Raw genomic sequence first — 14732 nt, 5'->3', positions numbered from 1 at the left:
GCCATAAAACAAGTTTTAACTCGGTAAGTAAAAGGATTTAAGTCATATAAAGTATGTTCTCTGTCCATAATGAAATTAAATTAGAAATTGATAATAGAAAATATCTGGAAAATCCCTAAACATTTGGAAACTAAATAGTACTGTTCCAAATAACCCATGGATCAGAGAAGAAATCAAAAGAGAAATATCAGTATTTTGAAATGAATTAAAACAAAAACAACATATTAGAATTTGTGAAGTGCCGTAAGCAGTATTTTGTGTGATATTCATAGCAATAAATGCAAGTTAGAAAAAGGAGGTCTCAGTCTGTAACCTCAGCTTCTGCCTTAAGAAACTAGAAAAAGAAGAGCAAATTAATTCCAAAGTAAGAAGGAAGGAAATAATAAAGACCAAATCAGAAAACAAATAGGAAACAGAAAAATCAATTGAGAAACTCAATGAAACCAAAATCTGGCTCCTTGAAAAGATCAATAAAGTTGATAAAACTCTGTCTAGACAGATTAGGGAGAAAAGTGAGAAGACATACATTACCATTACCAAGAATAAGAGAGGTGACATCCCCACGTATTCTATAGATATTAAAAGGATATTTGTGTATTGATACTTTACCAGCATCAAAAGTAATGTGATTGCATTTTAAGGGAACTTCAACATCCTAACTCAAAGGATCAGTATGAAAGATGACAATTTCAGAAGTTAGCGATGTCGTAGTGGCTTACTGGAGGAGATCTTACACATTAATTGTGACTTTTCCCTCAAGACAATGCTTATTTGTAGAAATGTCTTGATCTCTATTGGCATTTAATTGCATGGTCTGTTTGCAAGGTAATTCTTAAAATCTTGTAATATCAGTATTATTTCTTCTGTTAGGTATAGTGGGAGTTATACTATTAAACACTTTGAAAATATTACATAAAAATCTGTAAACCAAAAGCATCAGCTATTCACATCACTTTATACCCTAGTCATTATCAATGCAAATTCATATGCATTGATGTGGATTTATTCAGAGCATATTCATTGTGTGCTATTTTTTCACTAAATGATTTAATATACTTATTTCCATCACAGCTACAGGACCAAGAAGCTAATATTTTTGAAGTATACACAATATTCAATCATACTGATTACAATCAGCCCTTAATCGTAGAGCATTTAAGTAACTTCCAGTGTTCTACAGTTCTGAATAGTAACGCTATTACTTTGTGTAAATTGATTTCTTTCTTTTGGACTATTTCCCTTGAGTATTCTCCCCAAGTGAAATTCCTGGGCGGGGAGGGGGGGTGGGCGTTGGGGGGGGGGGGTGTTGTGAACAGTTTTTCAGCTACTGTTAAGTATTGCCAGATTAGCGTCACAGAAAGTTTGAACAATCCTCAGTGACACCGGACCACACATGCAACAATTTTTTCATAGTCCTACCTATAGTTTATTCTTAAATATTTATTGAGGTATAATTAACAATCAACTGCACGTATTTAAAGTATGCAATTTGATAAATTTTAAAACCGTCTTGATATCAAAATAATGAACACATCCATCTCCATCAAAATCTTGCTCATTCTCTTCATGACCTCATCCTTCTGTCTCTTCCCTTCCCCCAGGAAACCACTGATGTACTTTATGTACCATAGGTTAGTTTCATAGAATTTTATACAAATGGAGTCATAAATCATGCATTCTTTTTTTGCTTGGCTTCTTTACCCAGAATAATTATTTTGAGTTTCATCCTTGTTGTAGTTCACATCAATAGTTCATTCATTTTTACTGCTGAGTAGTATTCTATTACACAGTTATACCACAGTTTGTTTACTCATTCACTTTTTGACGAACATTTAGGTTGTTTCCAGTTTTTGGCTACAAATAAAGCTGCTAAAAACATCTGTATGCAAGTCTTTGTGTGGACATGTGCTTTTATTTTGCTTGGCAAAAGAGCTAGCAATGGAATGGGTAGGTCACATAGTATGTTTATATTTAACTTTTTAAGAGACTTCAAAATGTTTTCCAAAGTGATTGCCATTTTACATTCCCATCGACAATGTATAAGCGTTCACATCCTCACTAGCACTTGGTATGTTCAGTCTTTTTAATCTAGACATTCTAATGGAGGCATAATTGTATCCCATTGTCGTTTAATTAGCATTTCCCTAATGACTATTGATGTTGAGCATCTTTCCCCATTTTTATTTGCCAGTCATGTTTTCTTTAGCAAAGTATCTGTTCATATCAGGAGATGCAGCAGCAAGTTCATTAGAGAAAGAAAAGTATTGTCAATAAGTAGTACTGGAACAATTGGCTATCCATGTGCAAAAGAAAGAACTTTGATTCATATTTCTAACCCTATATAAAAATTAACTCAAAAGAGATCATAGACATAAATGTAAAACCTAAAACAATAAATCTTTTACAAGAAAACATAAGAGAAAACCCACGTGACCTTAGACCAGGCAAAGATTTCTCAGATCCAACTGCAGAAAAACAAATAGAAAAATTGGACTTCATCAAAATTAAAAACCTCTGTTTCTCAAAAGATACGGTTAAGAGAATGAAAAAGACAAGCCACACAACTAGGAGAAATTATTTGCAAAGCATATACCGGGTAAAGAATTTATATCTAGAATATATAAAGAACCCTCAAAACTCAGTAATAAGAAAACAAAAGACCCAATACACTAGTATTTAGATTTGTTTGTCAGATAGGTAACTTAGGGTAAGTAAAGAACGTTCACTGGGAGACTGAAGTGAGACCAAGTACTGCTGTTGAAAGCAGACAGATGGAGGCAGGAGAGAGAAACAGAGACAATACACAGAAAGGAGCGAGGGATTTTTCATGGTCAAATAGGAAAAATGTCAAAAGAAAATTGCCTTATTTTCTTCACAGTAACTTTTAGGATCAGCCTCAACAACATGAAGCAAGTATAAGGGAAGAAGTTTGAAAATGGCCCAGACCTGATTTAAGGCTTGGATAGTAGGATCAGATATTATGGAATAGATACAAAAGATAATTGATATTAAAAAGAGGAGAGGTATTCTAAGACAGAGTACATATGGTGCACAGGGCAATTTTAAGTCATAGGTGACCAAACAGACCCCTTTTCCTGACTAAATATCTCATTCCCACCCACAAATCTGGGAAGAGACCATCCTTTGAGGACCAGCTAAGTGCTTGCTCATCACTCCCCCTCACTCCCACCAATCACTGCAATCAGACAGAGCGCAGTTATTTGTGAAATCGCATTAATAACAGCGATTGTCTCAAAGACAAAATGAGATAACTGATGTAAAACATGTAACATAATTCCTGGAACACCCGGAGCTCAATAAATATTGGTTTCTCCTTCCTTTATCCCCCCTTCCATAACCGAATGGAAGGCAAATTGCACTGTTGGCCCCAGTTCAGAGGGTTTTAAAATTTAGAGCTCCTATGCTAAGCTGAGTCTCCTTAAAGCCTGCTGGGATGAGCACAGCAACTTTTAAACATCTTGAGTCCAGCCTTTGATGTCCCCATTGCCATATGTGGCAAGGAGTCAAAAAGCAGAATGGGAAGTGCCCCAGGTTCCAGAACCAAGTTGCCAAGCTCTGGCAAAAATCAATAGGTAGACAACTTTCCTATTCTATCTGGTAACAGAAAACATTTATGCTCCCCCTCCTGCTTGCTGAGGGCCCTTCATCTGAGTAACTCTCCTGGCCTCTCCACTCTCCATCACTCATTGCTCCTCAGGAAAGGAGGAGTGAATTACCCAATTGGTAAATTTGAAAGCAGGACCTCTCAAGGGGTGTGTGCAGCTCAGCCCTTCTCTCATTCTGCTGTCCTTCCAGAACAGGCACCACTGGGTAAGGTCCATGGTATTCAGCCATCGTTGCTGCTGAGTAATTCTGAGGGACACTGTTAGGATTCAAGATGGAAGCCATGTTGCCCCAAACCAGCTTTACCACTAATAAGGGTAGTAATTTGTCTCCAGTTGCCTAATTCCTGGGTCTGTCTCTCAGTTGATTATGAACTTGGGTGGGGAAGAGGGGTGCCATTTATTGGGCTCCCTCAAAACCCACCCATCCATCTGCCCACTCGTCCATGCACACTCAAACATAGACAGACACAAGAGACCTCAGCATGTTCAGTGGCACGACCATGGTCCCCCTTGTGGTCCATGGTCCACATGTCCCTCAATTTGCGTTTTCCCACCTATCCTGGGCCTCTCACACTGACATTGCCACCACCAAACTTTCACACTAGAAAGAATGTCAGACACACTATGATGCGTTTTCCTGCCTTTCTCCTGGAGGGCAAACACCAGCTATTGTGCTCCTGAGGACCCAACACAGTTCTGAGCATGTGGAACTCTGATAAAGAATCAGGAGACCTAGGTTCAAGCCCCGCCGCCCCTTCCTCAACATATAACTTCATACATATCACTTCACCAGCCTGGACCACTGTTTCCTTATCTTGTTTGTTACATGACATTAAATTAGATTTAAAATGAGCAAGAAGTTAGTCCTTTCTTCAATGTGGTAAAAGTGGTCAAGGTCTCTAAAGCTTGTTTACATTTTTCACAAACATAGCTATATATGTTTCAGATGTGCTTATGATGTCATCCCATTTAGAATGTAAACTCCACGGCTCCTTCTATTTCCCACAAAGATTCAAATAAAGGACTTAGAACCAAGGAATTCTCAGAAAATGAGGTTCACAACCAAATTCCTATTTAAATGTAGCAGAACTAGACTATGCCCACTGCTTTGCTGTAGAATTTAACATAATATTATAATAGAATTACCAGGGCGCTGAATGTAAAGCTATGCCACTCATTGTTTTCTTAAGGAGGGGCTGGCAAACTATGACCCACAGGCCAAATACAGCCCACTGCCTGTTTTTGTAAATAAAGTTTTATTGGAACATTACCACACTAATTTATCTACATATTGTCTGTGCTGTTTTCATGCTATAACAGCAGAGTTGAGTAGCTGTGACAGAGACTGATGACTGCAAAACCTAAAATAGCTACTATCTGGCTTTTCTACAGGAAAAGTTTGCTGACCCCCATTTTAAAGAATCTTTCAGTAAATCTTAATTGATCCAAATTATGCCTCATGAATGTCCTTAACACATGATTAAGTGACCATAAGAATTCAGTTTATTCTGCCTGGACTTTTCTTCTCGGTGTGTAAGAAGAAAGATGTGTCAAGATGGTTTCCAATGTCCACATTAATCATTGTTCTGATTCTCAGCCAATGAGTAATTTCCTTCATGAGGTTTGATTACTTCTGAATATTTGAGACATCTGCAAGTCTTATGAGATTGGAGAAGCACTGAGGGCCCATCATGAGACTAAAGTTCCAGTCCCCTCTTTGCCCCTATTTGACTAACTTTGTGGTGTTCTGCTTCTATAAAATGAGGAGGCAGGACAGATGTGACATTTCCTTAAAACAGAGAATTATGATCCACTGTGTGAAATGCCTCACGGAAGGCCACACTGGCTGCTATGAAAGCCCAAGGAATGGTACCACATCTTGATTTACAAAAGGAGAAAGGACTCAGAGAAGGCTTCTTGGAGGCAGTGATGCCTGATCTGAGTCTCAAAGAATGGGAAAGAATGCATGCCGCTGGAGAATGAACTGAGCAATTAAGCAAAAAGGCCTCTTATTGAAGCCATCATTTTATTTGGCTGAACAGAAAATGTCATTAGTTTCAGCATCTAAACCCCAGGAAAGTTCTCTCCAAGTTCAAACAGACTCTAATGTGTGCATTGCCCTCTGCTTCTGGATGTGCATCATGGAAGGTCACACTGCCAGCAACTTTTTACAAAATAGCACCTTTTTTGTGAAAAGAGATTTTTCTTTTTCATCTAAATATGAAGGTCACACCCAAGTCTTGAAAAACCATCAGCTTCCACTGGCATAGGTGGTGTGATGACCTTTGCATGAGACACCAAGTCATCTTGAGAAAATATCAATCAGAGAGTGGAAGCAAAGGATCATTCCAGGCTGTAGTCAAGGTCAACAAGAGGTGAGATAACTTTGACTTCAAACAACTTTAGATGTGGGATTAGGCACCATGCTTACACAGCAGTCATTTTCATGCAGCTAAACCATCCAAATATCCACGACAATAGATTCCAAAGGGAAGAGAATGGTCTGAGTTGACCTAGCTGTGCAATCTCAGCAATGATTCCTAAGTAATTGCTAGCTCTCCCACAATTCTGACTGCCTGTACTGATGTCAGAAGTAGAGTTCACTCATGCATTCAACAAATTTTAGTGAGTACCAGCTATGTACCGGCACTTTTCTATATAGCCAGGAGACAGCCAAGAACAAATGAGACAAAAATCCTTGCCCTTGTGAAATTCACATTCTAGCATGTCACCCTTGTATGGAGAAAAGTGCAGAGTTTCATCTTCTATCCAATGGGACATATTGGTTTTCTGAATAGTCCTCAAGGAACATTTTGCAAAAGAGTCTAAGCCACAGCTGAGCCAGCCTTCTCCTGGACCCCTGTTCCTCCACTGTATCCTCTGTGTCAAGCTATGCACAGTGCAGGATAAAGCCAAAGCAGTCTGAGCTTTTTCCTTAATGTGCCCTCACTATCAAGCTAAATGACTTCTAAAACCTTAAGGCAAAAATGCTCATAACTTTCAACCACTTCTGGGAATCCTGGCTAATAGAATAGTCCTGACTTCTAAAAAAAAAATTTAGATGCAAAAATGTACAGCACATGCTCAACAATACCTCTGACTTCTACCCACTAGATAAAAGTAGAACCTCCTCAGTTGTGACAAAGCTGTCCTCACTGTCAAATGTCCCCTGGCAGTAAAACTGTCCCCAGTTGAGAACCATTACTATAATTCCACAATTATTAATAACTTGGATAAGAGTCTCAGGTTTGTGGTCATAATCATTCATCAACTGCCTTCCACTTCTCTGTTCATTTACTCCTTCCTGATATGTGCTTACTATAGTTACATCCATATATGAGAAATACATCTTGTCTCCTACTGTAAAGCATGTACTTAAGAATTATTAATATACTTTTTAACCCCCAGACTCAAGGATGTCCTGTACAACACAGGGAATGTTGCCAATACTTTGTAATAACCGTAAATGGAAAGCAACCTTTAATAATTGTATAAAAATTTAAAATTTAAAAAAATAGTCAGCTGATTAACAACAGCAAAACAACAAAATGTACATCACAGCCTTATTTAACCTAGACTAAACAACAAGACTAAGTAAATGTCCAATTTAATATAACATATTTTAAAATTATTAAAATTATTTAAAAACTATAGATTATTAAAATTATTTTAAAAAATGGATAGATAAATTTTTTAGGTGAAATGAAATAACAAGCAACCACTATGATGATATTTACAAAGATTCTATGATAATGTGGGAAAATATTTATTATAGATAGTAATCAAGTAGAACTAAAACCTATATATATTCAATACAGCAAACATGTATAAAAATCTACAAAGAAAAATTAAAGCTTTGATGGAAATGTTCCAAAACATTAACAATTAATGTACTTAGGTGTTAAAATTATGGGAATTTTTCTACTTTTGTACTTTCCATTTTTCTTTAGTAAACATTCATTTTTCTTTTAATTTAAAAAAATAATTCTAAGCCTAAATATAGTTTTTATAAGGCAAGAACAAGGCAGCAAGAACAAATATAAAATAGTTTATCATGGCAGCTAAGAGCTTGAGATCTGGATTCAGATTCCCTGGATCTGAACCCTGGCTCCCTGATTATTCTGTGACCTCAGCCAAGTTATTTAACCTTCTCTTGCCCCAATTTCCTACCTGCAAAATGCGGGTGATAATAGTGCTTCCTTAATGGGCTGGTATGAGGATTAGTAGATAATTCACATCGTGTTTAGCACAGAGCGTAACCCCTTGTAAGCACTCAAAATGATAACAGATTCAATAGTCCAGTGGCCTCAAAGAAAGAATTCACACAGGGGGAATGGTGGACAAACACCACAGCTTCATTCCTCAGGGACAACTCACTCACCCAGAGTTGTATTTTCAGTGGGGAATTTTCCCTCAGGCAGAATCAACCCCCAAATCCTTTATTTACATTTTAAATTTTCTCCTGAAGAAGATGAACAGTATTTTGATTCTCATTTTATGAGTAATTACTTCCTTGGTTTTTTTTTTAATGTACTTATCATAATTTATTACAGCAAAGTACCTTTTGGCTTTAAAAACAAGTCTAAAAGTTATGTTAATAGTATTGTCAGAAAGCACTAGTCATTACCGTAAGATGAAATGAACTCATAAAAGTATTGTTTATGGTGCTAACAGACAGCAGTTAATTCGAAGTTTAAAGTAATTGTCTGATAAAATCACATTTTTCTGTCAAATGTCTTTTCCGAAAACAGTGAAATCAAAAGGCTGGTTTCATTTCCTGCACCCAACATCTTTCTGTGCAAATTAAACCACCTTAATCTGGGTAAAATAAAATGGTTAGTAAATACTTCCAGAAAGGACACCCATTTATGAAATGGTTGCTTGGAAATAATTATTTAAAGTGAGAATTCAGTTAAAATTGCATAAATATTAAATCTTGACCAATAAAAAAGATCCAGAGGATAAGAAGGCATTATAAGGAAAGACAGGTTAAAACTTGTTTCTCTACACTTCCTTTTCCCAAAATGAGGCATCACTTTTCCCTTAGGATCCTTATGAGAGGCTCACGTCTTTCAGCTTCCACAAGAATTCTTTACCCTAATGCCTAGATTTCCTTGATTTTTTTTTTGACCCCATAAATTCTCTACTCAAAATAAAGCTGTGCTTCTGTCCCAGGTCTTGATTTGGTTTGGCAGCCTTTCTCTGTCCATGGATTCTGTTTTCTCCTTGAGGAGTATCTGCGTGCTTAATGTGGTGGAAAGGTCTTGAACCACGGAGTTTCACAGGCTTAGATTTGAATTTGGCTGGGCTCTAGCTGTATTATCTTCATTCAGTCATTTAACCTTACACAGCCTCAGTTTCTTTGCCTATAAAGTGGGCACAGTATCTTCGTATCTCACAAGGTTACAACGGGGCTACATAGGACGACATACAGTAAATGACTAGGCAACTGAATCATGTGCTCTACCCTTTCCCTATGAGTCTCTTTTGAGCATCTATTCTCCGAATCCTGAAAGCCCTTGCTTTCTTTCCTTCTCAGAGCAGAAGCTAAAGTTCTCCTGAACTTGGGATTTTCAATTCAGAAGAACATCTGAGCTCTAAGTTAACTTCAACCCATTCTAACTTAAGTGCCAGGGGAACTTGAAACGAGTTGGTGGTGAGCGCGGTCCCTTGCCGGTGGGCCCTGAGAAGTGGGGCTCCTGCTCAGGCCAGTGGGCTCCCATCACGTTCTGAGGTCCGGTGTCTGGCTCTACCCATCTCCCCGAGGAGGTAAGCTGACCCAGTCCCTCTGAGGCGAGTTTCCTTCGGAAGATGCCAGTACTTAGACTCCCTCAAGATCTCAGAGCCAGCCCGCACTCACCCTGCAAAGGAAAGGCGAGGGAAGAACGAGAAGGGGTGGTGGGCAAGACCCCACCGGCGACGCGGGCCCGCGCGGAGTTGGAGGGGTAGACGTCCGGGCCATCAGCTCTGCCCAGCTTGAGCTTTCCCGCTTGCCTCCCGCCCCGCTCAACCTCTTTCCCCAGAGCAGTCAAAGGATTCGAGGCTGACCCGAGACGCGCGCGGGGCCGTGGAGGTGAAGGCGGCGTCTGCCCGCGACAGCTTCTCCACGAGCCCGTGTCCGGCCCGCAGCCCTGGCCCAGCCAGGTGCTCCCCGCGCGCCGCGCGCCGCGCTCCTTGCAGCCGCCCGCGCCGCCCCTCGGCGATCCTCAGTGCGCGCCGCGCGCTGCGCTGCTGGACGCCGGGAGCCTGGCAGCGCGCTGCGCGCCGCGCGCTCAAGAGGAAACGCTACCTGTGGAAGTAGTGTGCGCAGAAGAGGCCCAGAAGCACAGTCGCGGGCGGGCCGAAGAGAGAGCGAGGCTGCCCGGCGAGGATCCCCGCGGGCACCGCGAAGGAGGGCAGCTCCTGCAGGAACCAGGCGGCGCGGGCGGGCAGGCGTGTAGCCACGGGCATCAGGCTCTCTGTGTACTTCCCGTAGCCAGAGGGCTCCGCGAGATACAGGACCAGTGCCCCCATGCCGGCCAAAGTGGCACTGCCTGCCAGCACCAGACTCTGCTGGCAGCGAACGGACATCTCGCCGTGTTCCCCGCCGGTGGCCGCTGCCAGAGCAGAAGAGAGTGCGGCCCCCAAGGCCCCTTTATGGAGCGCTAGACGCCACCCCGTGTCCGCCCCTTCGGCCTTGGCTCCCGCCCCTCCATCCTACCTCCCCTTTCAGTGCGGCCAGCCCTGGCTAGGCTCAGCCGCGATGCCCCTTTCGCAGGGCTGGCACTTCGGGAAGCAGCCAGGCGGAGGGTGGACGAAGGCTTTCGTGGAGCCAACTTCGTGCCCTGCGCCCTTCCATTAGCCCATATTCGCGCCTTCATCCGAGCGCCGGCCCTCTCCACCGCCTGCCACTCTTCTCCCCTTCTAACTGCCCTTCGAAGATTTGTTCTTCATCCATCAACCTCCGATGCTGCAACTTCTGGGACTAGAAAATAAGAGAAAACCACAGGTATGACTTAGCCAGGGTAGTTCTCACGCCCTAACACACACCCGTTGTGTGGTCGCCACGCAGTCCCCACCCCCTGACCATCCGCAGCCAGGATCTACCCAACCCCTCCGGTTCCCTGTGCTCCATCACTCTCCGCCTGCTTCCACTCAACCCTGTATCCTTACTTCGACCTTGGGCCCAACATTCAGCCGCTTCCCGCGTCTCCCAGGCTTTCTGCGTTGGGGCGCCGCGCTCCTTGGCCACTTTCGGCATTACTAGTCCCTCCGCACCACCTCGCCCCCAGGCGGGTACCGTCCTGTTCCCATGCTTAGTTCCTCCGCCCTCCCTCTGAGTTGAAGAGATGAGTCGACCAAGCGTGGGAGTGGAAGCACGGATTTGGACCCTGAGTAGTGGATCCAGTCTGTCTCCCCTAGCCTCTCCTCTTCTCCTGGACTCTTGGAGCTGGCCCAGATTCAGGCTCACGTCTACGGCTTCAGCCGCGGGACGCTCTCTCGCATCTCCCAGAGCGGATGAATGGAGTTCCACATGATGTTGCCCTTCAAAGTGCAGCTGCGCTCTGAGCACCTAAGATGCGGTTCTTTATCTCTCCCTTCTATTCACTGCCCTTCTGTCATCCTTCGCCCCCTCGTTCATTATTTGTTTCCTCTTTTCTTCTCTGATTCAGTATCCAGACTTACTTAACTGTCTTCTTCACATGTTTTGTACCCCTTTTTTCTTCTTTCTTTAACCCAGTTTCCTCCTCCCAGGTTGGCCTCCTCTTCCACCTGCTGTTTACCTCCTCGTCTTCTTGTCCCACCTCCCTTGATTGCTTCGTCCCTGTTAATTTTCTTCTCTTGTCCCTACTTCAGGCTCCACCCGTCTTTCCCTTTCTCTTCCTCCCTTTTCTTGGGTGCTTTCTTCATCCTTTGCCCTTAGCTCCCACTAACTGCCTCTCAGGAACCGCCCTCAATATTTCTCCTCCACCCCTTCCCTGTCCTACTGGCTATTCCAAAGGTACATAGTGTTTCATCTGCCCAGTTTGAGGATGTTTCCTGATTCCTGGGACATGGTAGTGTATGGTGATGCTTTAGTGCAACAGGGTGCCCTCTGCCTGCTGAAGAGGTATTTATCACTTTCCTGTTGGGTTAAAAATTAAATTGTAAATATGCTTCAGTTTTCAGTTGATCACCATGTAGGAACCACTCATACTGGCTGAAGCACTCTCCATGGAGTGACCAGGCTCAGCTCTCACAGCTACCTAGAGCTGTATTTGTACTGGCTTTCCAGATCCAGTCCTAGAATCCTCATTTACCACCTGCTAGTTGAGAATACCCAAATCTAGATCTCCGAAGTCTGGAGCCTCTCGTCTGCATTTCCTCCCTGCCAGACAACTCCACTTGGATGTCCTTCAGAGACCTCAAATACAACCCTACCCAAAACTAAACCCATTTATTTTCCCCTCCACTCTCCTCCATCCACACCCAGATCCTCCCTGGTTACCTCTTCTCTGTCTGAAATAGCCATAGCCTTCCTGGGAGGCTGGCTTGCAGATTCAGGAAACTCTAGATTTCTTTTGTTGTTGTTTTTTTTAAGATTGTTTTTTATGTGGACCATTTTTAAAGCCTTTATTGAATTTGTTACAATATTGCTTCTGGGTTTTTGTTGTTTTTTTTTAATGTTTTGGTTTTCTGGCCATGAGACATGCGGGATCTTAGCTCCCCAACCAGGGATGGAAACCACACCCCCTGCTTTGGAAGGCAAAGTTAACCACTGGACTGCCAGGGAAGTTCCTAGATTTCTTGATACCATACAGTATCAGGATAGTAGGTAATGTGACATTTCAAATCCAACTCGATGGAATACTTTTTTTTTAATGAAATTTCTCCTGTCTCAGTTCTCCCCACTCTTTTTCAACTACTGTGTCAGTTAACTTTTGCTGCATAACAAACTACCCTAAAAGTCAGTTATCTTCAGATTATGCATCTGTGAGTCGGATGGAAGTCAGCTGTCCTAGTCTAGGCTTGGCTGTTCTTGACTATGTTCACTCATTCATCTGTGGAGCAACTGAGAGGCCTGCTCCAGGCTGGGTTTGGATGGAGAACCTTAGCCGAGACAGTTCTGTTCCACATGGCTCTTGTCCCAGCATAAGTGAGCTAGCCCCGTCACATCTATATAGTCTCAAAACAGAAGCACAAGAGGACAAGAAAGACACATGACCTCTTGAGGCTCAGGCAAAGAACTAGTACACTCTTACTTTCTATTTGTTCCATGGTCCAAATCAAGTCACATGGTGGATTCCAGAGTCAGAATAGGAGAGTACTGCAAAGTTATATAGCAAAGGATAAGGATACAGGGAGAGGTAGAGAATTGGAACCCATAAAGCAATTGCTCTGTATTACGTGCATAAAGAAAGTGCCCAAGTTGGAAATATACGACTTGATTGGTTTGCACAACCTGAACACATTCTTGCCACCAGCACCTAAGTCAAGAAACTGATTACTAGCATACCAGAAGCTCCCCTCAGGCCTCCTTACATCCCCTCCTAGAATAACCACCACCCCAGCTTCTGACACCATAATTAGTTATGCCAGCTTTTGAACTTTACATAAATATAATCATACAGTATTTACTTTTTGTGTCTGTTTTAATGGTACTGGAAATTTGTTTTAATCCAGTATGGTGAGACATGCAGACATGGAAATGACCATCATGAAGAAAGTTTATATTCACAGATCCCCAGAAACGGGAGACACAGCAAGCCACACAAGATCACACAGGGAGGGACTTCCCTAGTGGCACAGTGGTTCACACAGTGGTTAAGAATCTGCCTGCCAATGCAGGGGACACGGGTTTGAGCCCTGGTCCAGGAAGATTCCCACATGCCATGGAGCAACTAAGCCCATGTGCCACAACTACTGAGCCTGCACTCTAGAGCCCGAGAGCAACAACTACTGAGCTCGCGTGCTGCAACTACTGAAGCCTGTGTGCCTAGAGCCTGTGCTCTGCAATAAGAGAAGCACTGCACTGTGAAGCCCACACACGACAGCGAAGAGTAGCTCCTGCTCGCAGCAACTAGAGAAAGCCCAGCACACAGCAACAAAGACCCAACACAGCCAAAAATAAATTAAATCTATAAAAAATCACACAGGGAAGAATCAGCATCAGTCAGTAGGCAGAGAGAGTGAGAGGAAATCATGGACAAGAGCTTTATCGTGGTTTCTGCAGGAAGGAATGGACAAGGTAAGGAAAGCAGGCTTAGGACTGATAGTTAAATATTTTCAGTGGGCTCTTGGTTGTAGGGGCTATCTCTAGTTGTCTGGTACCGAGGTGATTAAGGCAGGGGAATAGTGGTCCAGGGTATAAGAGCTTAATGTAAGAGGTGATTGGGGTATGGTGTGTGTGTGTGGAGGGGGGAGAGAGAGAGAAAGAGAGATCACCTGGGAAATTCAGTAGTGATCCCAGAATGTCATGCTTTAGTGGTAGGAATAATTTATTTTTAGAGTGAAGACCACCTTCTTAATAAAATGTTAAATCAACTCCCCTCCAAAAGACCAGGATGATTCACAAGTAATTTAACAAAGTCCAATCCTCTTTAAAGGGAGACAGTTACATACAGACAAGTAACAATGTAGCCTTCACAATATCCAACATTCCCCAAGTTACTAGACATGTTGTGTTGACTTCTGACAACAATTACTCAAGTTGAGCCAACCTTCACAAGTTTAGGATACAGTCCTCCACAAGACTGCCTTCACTTCAGACCCAAGTAACTTCAGGGATCTCCAGGCCACACATGCTTCTGAACAGCTCGTCACAAATGTGAGGGTTCCCGCTAACACTTCAGGTTCAATAATTCACTAGAGCAACTCACAGAACTTAGGAAAGCACTATATTAATGATCACAGCTTTACTATAGCAAAAAAGATATAAAGCAGAACCAGTCAAAAGAAGAAATTAGGTAGAGGGGGTTCCCAAACATGAAGTTTTCTTATCCTCTCCCCATGGAGTCAGGATCCACTACCTCCTCAGCACATCAGTGTGTGACAATATGCAGCGTCTTGCCTACCAAGAAAGCTCATCTGAGCTTTGGTGTCCATAGTTTTTAGTAAGGTCTTATTCACAATTGATTGATTCATCAG

General features: G+C 42.5%; 1 protein-coding gene across 1 annotated transcript in view; it reads right to left on the bottom strand.

Annotated features, from left to right (window-relative positions):
* The window catches only part of SRD5A2 (steroid 5 alpha-reductase 2), a 47141-nt gene extending 36945 nt beyond the window's left edge, over positions 1–10196 (bottom strand). The window contains exon 1 of the mRNA XM_057743177.1: positions 9916–10196. Coding sequence (XP_057599160.1) covers positions 9916–10196 — 281 coding nt within the window. The remainder of the gene's footprint in view (positions 1–9915) is intronic.
* Positions 10197–14732: the final 4536 nt, after the last annotated feature.

This window comes from Hippopotamus amphibius, chromosome 7 (genome assembly GCF_030028045.1).
Source record: "Hippopotamus amphibius kiboko isolate mHipAmp2 chromosome 7, mHipAmp2.hap2, whole genome shotgun sequence".
Classification (NCBI taxonomy): domain Eukaryota; kingdom Metazoa; phylum Chordata; class Mammalia; order Artiodactyla; family Hippopotamidae; genus Hippopotamus; species Hippopotamus amphibius.
This window is presented reverse-complemented; position numbering and strand designations above follow the sequence as displayed.